The 15,003-nt window shown below is 39.1% G+C and overlaps 1 protein-coding gene across 2 annotated transcripts in view; it reads left to right on the forward strand.

The window, feature by feature from the left end:
* khdrbs3 (KH domain containing, RNA binding, signal transduction associated 3) overlaps positions 1-15,003 on the forward strand; it is a 141,621-nt gene that overhangs the window by 113,984 nt on the left and 12,634 nt on the right. For both annotated transcript variants that reach the window (XR_015779489.1, XM_042507091.2), the window contains exon 8: positions 12,645-12,697. Coding sequence is in view for 1 of the 2 variants with exons in the window: in XM_042507091.2 (XP_042363025.1) it covers positions 12,645-12,697 (53 nt within the window). In the remaining variant the exon portion in view is untranslated. The remainder of the gene's footprint in view (positions 1-12,644; positions 12,698-15,003) is intronic.

Raw genomic sequence — 15,003 nt, forward strand, 5'->3', positions numbered from 1 at the left:
CACACGTATATATATGTATTTAAGTATGTGTGTGTGTGTGTATATAAATATATATATATATATATATATATATATATATATATATATATATATATATATATATATATATATATATATATATATATATATATATATATATATATAACAATAATATATTTAGCTATGTGGTTATTAAATGCACACAAATCTGTTGGTTTGTTCTCATTTTAGCTTAAAAAAAATCAGTCTATCTTTAGAATACACAGAATTACCAAAGATAGGATGCATTACAATTGATTACCATTACTCACAAAACACATTGTGTGTTTTTTTTAAGAGCTGACAAATTCTTGGAGTACCTTTCTTTTCTCATAAGACTATTTTGAATCCGAAGTTGATGACATGCATACTTGCTTCTTTTTCCATCTTTGTTGGCAGATCATTGGCATGTTACTGTAACTATGAAATAGTACAGCTCCATAGCACTGCAGGTGATCATAAATTCAACAAGACACCTTTAAATTTTGAATCAGATGGACATTTAAGCAGAGAAATATCTGGTGTTACAGCAGCCTTTACGTTTAAGAAGTATTTTCATGTTGTAAACACTTTACAGCTAGCTAATTAAATCAGTGCAACATATTTTTATTGTATGCTTTGCCCTTAAAACCCTGTTCTATAAATAGATCTCACTAAATTATTAAAGTTGTTGTTTATTCTTAACTTGTACATGTTTAACTTTATTGTGCCTTTTTATCTTAAATTTGTTTGTCTTAATCCTTTTACATACCGTGTCTTCATCATTTTTAAAATTATTATTATTTTAGGATGCTTTTTAACATCAGGCAAGGGACTACCAATGAAAACTAGCTCACCAAGCTACCTCGGGTGCAAATGCATTTTTTAAAATGTAGATTAATGAACACTGTCCCTTTTTAAAAATAAAAATTACAAAGAAAGCCTTCAGAAACATACTGTAAAGTGAAAAAAATAATATTTCTCTGTGAATTACAGCCAAGAAAATAAACAGATCACCTAATTTTTCTATAAACAAAAACAGAAGAATTTGAAAATGCCATGAATGCATGAGAAATCTACACAGAGTGTCTTTTTCCATCACTGCAGGGCAGCGACAGAGATACAATCTTAATGTTCTCTGCTAGCTTTAACTGGTACAAAATGTTACACTGCACATAACCGTCTGCAAAGGGAAAACATAGTAAGCACTGACAAACGAGATGAGACAAGCTGTGTCACTCTACTGTACCCGTCCTGTCGCATAGAACAGCCAGAATCGAGTCATTTAGACATAATTACATTTGAAAGGCAAATAAAGCGCTCACAACCGAAAGACATGAGACTTAAGCTAAAAAGCTGTTTTTAGACGCCCTCAAGACATTTTGCGACATTTACATGTTTCAGAAGGGAGCTGGCGCCTGGGGGAACCTTGTGGAACGCTACCTCAGCATGACAGCCACGGCAGTCGGTCCGCCAGCTCCCAGATCACAGCGTCCTCTCACCGTGTTTATACAACACAGAGAGCACCGAGCCATCATCTTTTTTTGGAGAGGCAGCAGAGAGCTTCATCTCAGGAGAGTTATTGGGAAGCTGCAGCGCTCAGGTACCAATCAAGCGCTAAGGTCAAGGAGGCTGGAGGAAGCTGCATGTGTGTTGGAGCGTCTTTAATTTTATTAGCAGGGAGAAGGTGACGTCTCTGTAGGGAAATGAGAAGGATGACAGCAGTGGCGCGGCCCTGGCTGGACACTTGGAGAGGTCACGGCGAGGTCTTCTCTCGCAGCTCGGGTGCGATCAAAGCATTATTTCATACTTGACACCTCAGAGACTGCCGGCTGCTGACACCTCGCACCTTCCCTTGCATCTTGCTTTGGTAGGCTACATCGTGGACTGGATCCCGGAAGCCCGAGGGCACAAGGAGAGCTGTGTGACAGTGTTTTAAAGGGCAGATGCACCCCTGAGGACTGTCTGTAAATCTTAGCACAAGAGACGGGCAAGGAGGAGAACAGAGAAGGAGGGCAGCTGGATTTCTAAGTTTCGTGCTGTTGCAGTCTAGATCGATTACTTGAAAGAGCCCAAAACTACTGAAAAGTCTGATCTCACAATAACTCACTCAAACCTCCCATCTTGGGAGCTAGTTTGTAACTTTTACACTACAAATACTACAAAAATGCCATATGTCTGCAAGTTTGGATGAATAAATATTTAATTGGGCTGGTTCTCTGCATCAAACACTAAAGAGCGAGATAGCAAACCATGGCAACTTCCTTGACAGTTTCATCAATGATGAATCTTCCTGCATGCACAACCAGAGAAGGACACTCAATATGCAACACATAGGATCTGAGGGGTATGTTACCTTGTTGTGGGGCCCCTATATGGGATTACATAATGCTCCCATAACATTTGTCCACATGGAGTGGGATTACCCAAATGGTCCCATACCTACTTGGTACCCAGGTAGCACTCGCAAACCCATGTAGGCCCTAGCTGAGTAAACCCACAAATTTGGGTAATTGGCATGTGGCCATTATGGAACTTGTGGACCCTACTATATAAGGCCCTTTTTTTATTCAATATACCCCCATGGGCCCCACATACAAATGTTGGCCAGGTTGTGGCAACTTACATATTCTTGCGACATAAAGCAATGCCACAAAAAGATCCGAGCATCCAGCTTAGTGCTGTAAAATATGATGGTCAGAGCAGTGAATCATTGGCTCCCCAAGCAAGGTAAAGGGTTGTAAATGCAGAAATAGGAAAAGGGAGTTTATGATCTATCTATAGTGTTTCACAGGGTGGAAGTTGGTGACAGTTTTAACAGACAGTAGGTGAATCAGAGCGACAAACTTGCATCAGAATTGCTTTATATTTTTTGAAGAAGAGTCTTTGGCCGAGCTAGCAGCTCTGTAAGGCTGTGCGAGTCAGAGCAGAGAGCTAAATACTGCAGTCAGTAGATGCAGGGTATCTGACTACAGGATACAGGGCAGAGGCTTGTTCTGACCTCTCATGCAGGTGCAGATCATGAATGAATGTCCAGGACTCAAACTTTTTCATTTAGATATACCAGCACATAATTCAAGTGCACCCACAGACTGTATATAAAGATAGATGACATGACAGCTCCCCCAGAATATAACTTTTCCATCTCAATCGCACCCTAGTGTCTGACTGCAGTATAGGTCATTGACCCCGCCCCTCCATGTTAGTGAATGCACATTGCCAAACTAAAAACTTAAACTACATGCCGAATATTTTTTTCCTAAATATGGTTTCTGTCACTGAAGGTAGTTCTCATCACTCAGATGTTTGTTTTTATGATACATTTTGTTTTAATAAGTTATTAAATTATACGAAAGGGATTTTCTACCTTGATTGACAGGTGTGTGTGCCAATCCATGTGCTCACATTCAATGGAGCTGCTTGCGATTGGTCGGACAGGTGTTTTAGCCGGAACTCCCCCATTGGCAAATTCACTACTGTGCAGATTCTGGCTCTCAATTACAACACCATCACAAGATGGCAATGCTGTATCTCAGATATTTTAACCTCATTTCAGCATAGTGGGGATAAGTGGGGGCATGTCGTCCATCTTTGTATGCAGTCTATGGATGAACCAAACAGTTTTCACTGTTTTTGCCGTGGCAGATGTCTTAATTGTGGCAGGCTACCACAAATAAATTAATATGTCAGAAACCTGCTTTGTCAGCATTGCATTCCAATATCTCAGCTACTGTGCACAAGTCACAGTTTGGTTCATATCCTAGTTGAGGAGTCATTGTTTGATGTGAGTTTGATTAAAAAGAAAAAAAACAACAACACATGCACAAGGATCTGGTTCTTTTCGTGACTTGTTAACAGACCATGGAACAAATTTAAAAGATAGAAGCAATCTCATTGCTGAGGACTGAGGTTGTATTTTGCCCCGTCAAAACTTTGGCTTACTATTTTCATTATAAGAAGAATTTCAGACATTTCTGTTTTACACTGAACACTTTGCCAAAAACCAATAGGCTATTAAAGGGAAAAGCATTTTCTTATGGTATGAAAATGAAAATAGAAAATACCTTAAGTAAAAAAAAAAGAAGTTTTACTGTTGTTCTTGTCTTATACAACTCTCTCGCCATGCTGTTGGAGCTGCCAACTATTTGTGCTCATCTTATGGCTTTTTCATATTGGATACAATGATTTGTTCTGTGCCTGAAAATGATTGGCCCCCTCTCTTTAACAGATTTAAAACTCATTTTAGTTGTGTTCAATAGCAGTCCATGTGACTGATTTGGAACAGTTGGTGTTCACAGTTCTACATGAACCCTACTCAAGACTACCTCCTGTAGTAGACTTTGGCACAATTCGGCATACTTTGCCCAGGTACGGGACACAGTGTTCACACAAATCAAACAAACTTGACTTTGGGGTCCAATGTAGTTGGATCCAGGCTGGGATTCATGATGAGAAATCCCCCCATAAAATACGGCCAATGAAAACACGTCAATTTCGAAAAAAACTCCCATTTATCGCAAAAAAAGATTCTATGCTAGCATGAGGTGGTATTTCAGGCGTTTCGAAAAAGCCATATTTTGCAAAACTGCAATGGAATCACTTTTTTCACTTGTATAGGTCACATTATGCTATGGCTAGGCTCTTGTTGGTAGGAACTGGCTCCCTTTTGCTTGATGCAGCAGGTGCTACAAGAGGTGTTACTGCTTTACATAACTCTTCAAAAGTTGAGCGGATCAACCAGGAATTTTGAATCCACAGTTCCTCATATGTGGCCGCTCTCACATATAAGGGGCTTGCCTTTCCATTATTGCTCGCAAAAAACACTTACGTTGTTTGACTGGAAATAATATAGACTAGTTTGGTGACTGGAAGAGAAATAAACCTGCTAATGTTTCAAACTTCCATCGCCATGCTTTTTGGAATGTTAACACCAGAGGATAAGTTACATAACATCACCCAGTGGAAACACAGTCATCTCATAATTGTGTTTTATTGACATTTCAAAAATATCGCTTAAGTTTTGCGCAAATCTGTCATGGAACTCAGCCTACTGACCTTACACCATTCAGATTGTTGTGCTAACCTCAGCACATGTGGCAAACAACGTGCGACTTTCGAAGCAGAACTTGCGCTTTTTAACTTTGGCTCCGCATTACGTGTTGGGTGAATGTGCAGGTGCAACCTGCAAAAATATTTAGTCGCACTTGCCAGAATTTTGGTCACATGCATGACAAAAATGGTTGCATTCTGGAACATTGGCATCAGCGGTCAATTAGACGCCAGCTATAGTCAGTATTGGTGTGTTCAACTGCAGATGACACTCTGTCTTTAATCAGCCCTTCTTTGTCAATGCTATGTCTGTGAGCTCTGCTTGTTGTGTCGGGGCCCTGGGGCAGACAACACCCATTTAGTACAATGGGAATATCAGAGTTGTGTCTTTTTTTAAATCTTAGCACAGATTGCCTGTGTTAGCTGTCTGCCTCTGAAATGCCTGTGGTGCCTCGTAGATGCCGGGGAACCTAGATGCTGTTTTCAAGGTAGACAGCTTGTCAAGATGAGTGGCAGGCACTGTGGCAGGAATTAGACCATCTGAGGGGAAGGAGGGCGGGATTTACACCACTCTTTCTGTCTCAAGACAAAAAGTGGCACGTTGTAAATCGTAAATGCTCCTTCAGTAACAAAGTCTTTCACAGATTCCAGATAGTGACGTTCTAACAACCAAAACATGTTTCCAAGTGTTAGATTTTTAGGAATACTGACACTGAGTTGACTTGAAGAGGCAGCATTTTTCCTGAAGGAGGATTTCGTGTACTTTCTGAAAAATGTAGGAAATGTAACAAATGGTCAATTCAGATCCTCAAGAGAAGACTCATTTGTAAAGTCAAATCTTTGCCGTAGACCATTTTGTCCCTCTTGGTGACTCTTAGCAGGGGGTCAGCATAGGAGATAGCTTTGCAATCAGCCACCACATTGAGCAATCACCAGTGTATCCCCGAGGAGGGTTTCCATTTGAAATTACTTGAGCTTCATTTCATACTAAATGGTGGGGAAAAAAAGGAGGTGCTGCTTTTTTTCCATCCATTTTCATTGTATTGTTGTGTGTGGAAATCACCACTGAGCTGGTGTAATCAGAACATTCAGTGCACAGCTTTTTACTTTTTCAACTTTGTGACAAGAAAGAATGAAAAACATTGTTCCAGAAGAAGAATCAAGGGAGCACTTTTGCTGGAGGATTCACAGTCATGATAAGCTTAAGTGTTCAATATGCAAGAAATAGGCTAATTGAAGAGAAGCAGCCTCTCACCACATCACAGCAGCACTGTATTACCTCTGCAGCCCCTCGTAATGTCCTACTAGAATCCCACAAATTTATCACAGAGGACAGGAAGAGTAATGGCGATGTAAGAAAACAAAGTCCACCAGGGACGTGTACTACATCATTCAGATTTAACACCGCCATCTGTTTCATGATGCCCAGGAACGGCAACATCAGTGCTTAAGATGAAGCATTTACAGAGATGACAGATAGACGCTAGAGAGGCAGGGTCTTTACCTGACGAAAAGTAGGTCTGCAATCAGATGCCTGATGAAAGAGACACACTTCTCTGAAACGTGTTGTGTTTTGCCTCCCGTGGTCTGCGCCTGCTCGTCAGACAGATGCGTTTGTTTTTTTCTTGGCCGGTGAAGTTTGGGGAGACGCAAACCAGTGGACGCCTTCTGCTAATGAATGTCAAATCAAAAGTTGACCTATTTAGAAAGGCAAAGCAGTTTCGCACCTATGACAGGGCGATATCTCGAGTGAGATCCAACCACTCCAGGCACCTCCAGCTCATGCTCGCATTCATGCTGCCAGCTGTGCTCCTCTGACGAGGTGAAACTGTGATTTGGAATCAATGATGATAAATGTAGAATTTATGAGGCAGTAGAGAAGGCTTTTAGGTTGAAATTTCCTTTTACCTTATATGACCTTAAATTACTTTCACTTAGCAACATTTCCCTTTTTACTTGAAAGAAGCTGAAATTTTTAAATTAAGCTGGTGACTGGATGTCTGGCAAACTAAAACCTCTCAGTTCATTATTTTTATTTTCAGCAGGCATCATCAGCAGGTGCAGAACAAAACGCCTCCAGTTGCTAATGTTTACACCTACATCCAATCACAGCAACAAAACATGACCTACAACCAATCACAGCAGCAAAACGTGACCTACAACCAATCACAGAAAGAAAATGTAACATACAATCAATCAAAGCAATGAAACGTGACGTAAAACTGATCATAGCAACGAAATGTGACCTACAACCAATCACAATAAAGAAATGTGACCTACAACCAATCACAATAAAAAAATGTGACATAAAACGAAACACAGCAACAAAATGTGACTTACCATCAGTCACAACAACAAATGTAACTTACAACCAATCACAGCAATGAAACATGACCTAAAACTTATTATAGCAACCAAACGTGACCTACAACGAAATTTAGCACACTTTAGAAGTGTGAACTGCATCTAATCATAGCAACAAAATGGGACCTACAAACAAACAACCAATTGCAGAAAAAAATGTGACCTCCAACCTATCACAGCTATGAAACATTTCCTGCAACCAATCACGGCAACAAAATGTGATCTACAATCAATCACAGCAGCAAAATGAGTGACAAAGTGCTGGGTGACACATGCAATTTGGGGCAATGCTTTGTTTTCATGCAGGAAAAAGATGGCAGCTAGTTCACAAACTTTCTCAAATTACAGCTAAATTTCACATTGTAACATGTTTTTAAAAAAACATTGGAGATGAGAAAATAGGCAGTGCCATAACAGAACAGTTTGAGCTCACTTTGTGAGCCATCATTGATATGACTGACAGCTGTGCTACTGTCAAAGTAGGCAGTGCTGATTAATTCAAATGTGTCCAGAGACGTATTGTAGTGCACTGTTTAGCTGTAAATTGAAAAAGTTTGTTCCGGCCTGTGAGTGGTGCTTAGTTTTCGGCTCAACTGTGTTTAACATGGCAGCCAGGGCAAAAGCATTCTCATTTACTGCTAAACAGCACACTAAAACATGTTTCTCAAAACATTTGTGGCAACAAACAGGTAATGCAGTAACAGAATCTTAATTTATATGTGATCAGCGCTGCCTACTTTGACAGTTTGACAGCAGTTCACGAGCAGTGATGAAATAATGGTCAGCTGTGTTACAGCTGTGTCTTCTGCTCTGATTTGTTGATTTCATGCAGCCATGGAAGATCCCTACAAATGCCATTAGAAGCACTACAAGGAGAAGGAGGAACATAATGTTTTCACAGACTATCTGTCCCAAGTACTACTATGTGGATATTGTGACAGTTTCAGCAAACATGACAAAAACGTGTCTTTATGAAAGTTACCAACTACAGCTTGAAATGGCAAAACAAATGTATATTTTCTCACCAAGCATCACTTATTAGCACTGCACTTTATAGTGAATATGTTAATTGTGTATTGGTATTTCAGGTGTAAACACAGCAGAGTGCTGATTGATGTTAAATGTGCTGCAGGGCGGCAGACATTGTCGAACTTTTGCCTCCACAAAGCAGAAATTTACCGGAATCTCTGACCTTCAGGATGCATCTCAAGACTCACCGATCTCTGTAATTGAGAAGAGAAAGTAACTACGGGAGAGAACTTGTGTAGCAATATTGATAAAATGTCACCTCAGAAATTAGAGGCGCCTAACAGCTTTTGTTGCTTTCTTCTCCCTTTGTGCAAAGAGCAGGCCTGCACTGGCAGCTGTCAGCACGGCACACTACTGTTATTGGTCCTTTCTGCCTTTAGCAACAGACAAACCTCAAGAGTTAAGTGAAAAAAAAGGCGGCTGCTTTTTTTTGTTGTTAACATTTTCCATGCGTGATAAACAGTGAAAATAAATGCAGGGAGAAAATGCTGACAGCCTACAGCATGTAAGCAAGCCTTGGAAACAGTGTTAGCATAGCTGTGCAGCATCCTGGTTTGCTATTTGGATGTTTTTTTTCATCATTGAAAATGACACAAAGCGGCAGAGGAAAGCCCAGGACTCGCCAATATTTCACACACTCCCCAATATGTCTGCAAGCACCTGTGAATTGTGGCAAATTGATTTTCTGACATTTATAAAAATTGATGTTTATTTTGAAGGCGACCTCTCTGGAATACACCCCTGCATTCTGGCATAGTGTGAAATCTAATTATTTAGCATCCTGTCAAGTCTCGTCTCGGGGTACACAACATGACGAGCCAAAACATGCACTTGGTTGCCACGTGTCTCTCTTCGTCTCCCTCCCGTTCTCCCCTCTCTCTCTTGTCTCCGATGAATGGTGTCAAGGATATTGCAGTGATTTGACACCCGTGGCAGATGCACAGTGGCACCTCTGCCGCAAGAGCCGACTGGAAACGTCACGCTCGGAGCAACGGCAGCTGGCCTCGCTTCTTGAAGGGAGACTACATTAGCACGGGGGGGGGCGTTAGGGGGGAGCCTTGTTTGCTTCTGCTGGCTTGGCATTGTTTGTAGTTGAATTTTGAACATTGTAAAATTTATGCTAAGCCTGACTTAAGGTACAGGCCTCTGTAGGAAGCTGTCTCATGTCTCATTGAGCCGCCATAGTACTCTTAAAACGATTCCTCCCACCGTCCTCAATTGGTCATGTTGTCTTGTTCTTCCTCACCAAAAAAAAAAAATGCTGCAGAAAACAATGAAACAAGAATGCAGTCAGTTTGTCATGTTGTTGCCGTTCAGAGGCATTATCAGCTATTGGAAGGCTGCCAAAGGAACGATCAGTTCACCCAAGAAGGTTATCTTTTTACTCGCCTCCACTGGTATTTAGCAATGCAGAACATTTTACACTTGAGTGCTGTTTTTTTCCCGCCTCCACGCCAATAATGAGCAGGTGAATGCAATTTTGTATTTGGTGATCACAGCATAGAATGATTACATTTACACTTGGGTGATCCACAGAACACACTGAACAGTTTTCACTTGAAGAAATAGTCCCTATGAGAACTGTTGACAATGTGTTATGTGGATTTCTCACAGTAACAGGAACACCATTTGTGGAAAAATACTTTTTTTTAGTATTCTTGATGTTAGATTTTTGTTGTTGTTGATCCATTTTGTTTTAATCATCATTTGTTCCCTCTTTTGTTTCAGGACAACAAAGAAATCTTCATTCAAAAATAACTGAACTCTTTCAGTCTTTTCAGTCAGTATGTTTGTATGGGCACAAATTATCATGTATTAATGAAACAATTTGTTAGAAAATGGAAAATGGCACCTTAAACTCAACACAATTGTTAATATAAATTAACATAATATGTCTTTTTTAAAGACATAATAATATGTCCTTTTTTTTGCATTTTTTTTAAATAACTGCTTCGAAAGTCTATCTACTTTATATAATATATCACAATTGCCCCTCTGATATGAAATTTATATTGCTGTGAAAACATGAACAAATGTCTCTTTCAAACAATTGTATTATTCAAGTTTCTTGCCAAAACTACATTTTACAAAATCATAACCTTAATATTAACCTTTGCCTAATACTCATTTTTTAATGAGGACAATGTCAAGACATTATAATGTAACTCACCATCACCAGCTGTTTAACAGCTAATGTTAATAAGCCTTCTTACCAGTAATTTTAACATGGATTTGTAGTTCACAATGTAGCATTATCGGGGAAATAATAAGGTGTGTCGTCTGACACGATGACAGTGAGCTTACTGCGTCTTTTTGTCAGGCAAACAAGGCAAATTTACGCCCATGCAAATATTTGTCCAATAAAATAGTATTTCCTGCCAACATTGTATTAGCCGGAAGTGGTGGCAAAGATCTTAGACATAAGGTTTGTTACCATCAACCTCTTTTAATTCCCATAATCAGTTTGCACAAAAAAAAAAAATCCTGAGTTAAACACCAAAAATCTGCAAAAATCTCAACATATCACAAAAAAGATTTTCATGGTTGGGGGAGGTGTACATTAGTGTACTGAAAAGGTAAATGCAACTAAGTGCTATACAAACAGATTCAGTGAATAAATTATGCACTGTTAGAAAATATCATCATTGCTTTTGCTACCACAAGCGCTCTTCAACTTTTTTTCAGGCGAGGGTGGCTGACATGTTAACACTGGCAAGATGTTTGCTAAGCTGCAGACTACTGTTTAAGACCAATAAATAGCAAAAGTTGTTGGTTTTTACAGACACATGGCTGCTTTTCTTGGCAGGACAGTGCCACCAGATGCGGGTCACCAAAATATTATCTTTTCCTAACAATAACCCAGTGGCTTTTGTGGTGAAACCTAATCACATGTTAACCAACACAATGTTGAAATGTCAAGAAATGGAAAGTTTCAAGCTATCCGCCACATAATAACAAACATATTTAATATTTCTATGGTTTGCAGAAGCGTACAATGCCAATGAACATTTTGGGTGACTGGGTTTTTAGAAAGATTATAAGTTGCTTTTCACAATTGTCATAAGCATGGCTAACAGAAAGCAGAACATGTTTAATGGAATATGTGTTAAAACCATAAAATATCGTAGTTTCTTAAAACCTGTGTGGAGTTCTTTTATGTAATAGTGCCACCATACAGCAGCAGTGATAAAGGAAAGAGTGTGGCACATCTTCAGTTTGTCAGTTTAAAAAAATGAATGTGAAGACTTATAAAATCTTAAATATGTGCATTTTCTTTTTGTGGAGCAGGTAGTGCTCAGTGAAACCAGACTTGATAGCAGACAGAATGTGCAAGATTGATTTCCTGGAGTGCTGCACACCGTGGTGTAATTTGATCGAGGTGCAGAGTGTCTCAACCTCAGTTTGGCTTTTTAAGATCACACCACAAAAAAAAAGCTACTCCATTTCAGTAACTGGAGCGAGCCGTACTCCGTTACTTCCAGCGCAGTGTGTCATTGCTGTCACCTCTTTGCCCTCGGCAGTCGGGCACTGTTGATGCGCTGTGTCGGGGTTTTGGATGGTGCCTTCAGCCCTCTAATCCGGAGAGCAGAGAGGTGCTGCTGTCGCTGACAGACTGACTGACAGGCAGGCGGAGAGGACCCAGCTGTGATGGCTGGTGTCGGCTCAGTGGCAGCCTTATGATGAATTGCCTCTCTTGAATGATAGCGCTGTTACTGAATGATACTGACGCAGGATTGTTCTGTCAGCATCTTGCGCAAATAAATAAATAAATAAATAAATAAGCGAGAAATGAAGCGCCGTGCAACTCGCCTCCCCATCTTTTTATTTTTCATTAAAGTTGCCACCTCTCATAGATCTCCATATGCAGCGATATGGAACTGGAAGTTTGTGCAGAAATGCGCCGGATGAAATTGCCTTGGAACACCACGAATATGGCAGAACTTTTGAGTGATTGAAAGCTGCCTCTTGTTTGTTTTTTTACTTTTATATCCAGCAGAGTATATCTGGGTAAAACCCAGTCCCTGTGTTTTTATCTTTATTGCCACTGTATGAATTATATGTGATTGCATCAAGATAAATATGACTTTGATGTTCGACCACAATGCTGAAAACAAGTGACATTGATGCAGCATTTATTGTTTTTCTCGTCTTTCATATTTATCCATACATCCTGATATTCACCTCAGTGCTCTGTCTGTTTACAGCTCAGATGACTACTATGAATACGGACACAGCGGGGAATCATATGAGTCATATGGTGAGTTGCAGACCTCTCTGCTTTCAATATATCCTTTGTCAATCGTCAAAACATCTATTTCTAGTTCCTGACTCTGCGCTGCTGGCTTCATGTCAGTTGTCTCAGAATCTAAGTTATTGTGTGATGTCTTTGAGATGTTCAAAACAAGCTTTTTTAAAGCGATTTATTCACTATTTTTAAAGCTTTTACTCCTTCTGTTCATTTGGCTCATTTGAAGAAAACCTTGGGCATCATTCACCTTCATCTTCTGAAGTTTTTCTTAAATTTGAGAAAAGTCTGATTCAAAAGTGGCTGAATTGTTCATACCTTTTTTCTTATAATTAGGATTGCAAAATATTGTATTTTTTACAATATCAGATATTTCAATATTTTCTAGCTCGTTTTGGCCGATGCAGATACCGATATATGCACATATGTTTCCACATCCACGTTAGCAGGAAACAGAAAGCCTCTCCTGTAGTAGAACATTTTACACCTACTCCAATTGCAATGGCCCACCAGTAGCAGATACAGAGATAAAATTCAGTGCTTTTCAGAATATACACATTTACGGGGCAAAACAAGACAGCTGCTTCAACTTCAGTCTCATGTAACACATGCCGTATTTATTCATATATCACAAATTATAAACAAAACTGTAAAATTCATTTCACTTTAACAGGCTTGGATTATGCTTTATCTCACACAATTCTGACAATAGCCAAAAAAGGGTAAATTTGACCTGGTTTACTCATTAAAGTCAGGGAGAGTTATATGGAAATGTGTAGGCACGTGTATACACATATAGTGTATCTGTACATGTTGTACATTTATTAGTGATAGTCTTATTGCTATTATTATCTGAGTAGGATGAGCAGAATTTTTTTATTCATTCCTTTATTCATTTGTTTACTTTAGTAATCATTCATCTTTTCATCACACTTATTTCTGTGGTTTTTTTTTTATGAATTAATAGATTTTTTTAACTTATATTTTATTGTACAACTTGGACATCACAGGTCATTCTAAGCCAGCTAAGGTAGGGTTGGAACTTTTCTTCTGGAGTGCCAATACTCTGGTTGGGACTTGGGAAACATTTAGGCACATATGGATGAGATGCGGCTTTGTATACATGATTTATTATTATACTCTGCACAAAACTACATAAAAATTTGATGAAAAAAAACATTAAAGTCAAGTAAAAAAAGTATCATCTTATTGGCCTGTCATATCATCAGAAGTGTTCATTTCAAGCCGATACTAATATTGCATTTTTACCAATGACATGCCGATATTATCTTGCATTATAAAGATGAATCCCATCAGATTTCTCAATTAAAAGCATGTGCCAGTTGATTCTAATTAGCACAGGTAAATGCCCAGCAATACCCATGAAGGGCATGAGACTGCAGGCATACACAAAGACTGAGATGAAAAGTTGAGAGGATTAAGCCAAGAATTAATCTCTTCAGATAAAAGCCTAAAAAGGATGAAGTGCCGGACTCTATAGTTCTGAGGTGGTACTTCTTTATGAAGTGAACACCAAACTTGCTGATGTATTTCGTAGAGTCAGAAGTGTGTCTAGAAAAACATAAAAGTAGATGCACTGGATGCTACTAATCATTCAGTGGATGCTGCATCCAGAGAATGGATGATTAATCAAAATAAATTAATTAATTAAATTGAAAAAATGCAGGCCTATATTTTAATATTGCCAAACTCAGAAGAGAAACAGTGACCACTTGTCAGGAAGCAAATTTCTGTTTCCCAGGATAGCGAAGGAATTACCTGCCTTACTCTTGATAACCTGATATTCTTACACTAACCCTAATCAATCCCACTCTTCTTGCCTAAACAATCCAACTAACGAGAGCAACGAGTAACAGCCATACCCATCATTCTGGATCGTTCCTTTACCATGCTGGGATTTGCAGATTTGCGTGGGAGAAGGGCATGCCCTTGCCACTCTCAGATAGATAATCATGGTCCTTGAAAATGTGTTCCCTCCTCATGACACCATCTGCAACATCTTGCAGCAGCCTTGAATATGCAATTGTACAAGTGTGCAGTGTACAGTGTGCAGAAATACTCCTCCTGGGCCTATAAATAGTGTGATCAATCACAGCATTGTTCACAATGAACATAATAAATGTGAAATTGAAGTGTTACAGTAGTGTTTGCTCATTTAAATGATCGTAATGCTTTTGAAAGTAATGAAAATAATTATTAAGAAATAACTGAATAAAAACAAAATAATCAATTATTTTAGTGTGCATAGATTCTGTTTGTACATTAGAATAATTTCCAAACAAAAAAGCATTTGTAGT

Source organism: Plectropomus leopardus, chromosome 17 (assembly GCF_026936395.1).
Source record: "Plectropomus leopardus strain MGB_pleo_1.0 chromosome 17, ASM2693639v1, whole genome shotgun sequence".
NCBI lineage: Eukaryota > Metazoa > Chordata > Actinopteri > Perciformes > Serranidae > Plectropomus > Plectropomus leopardus.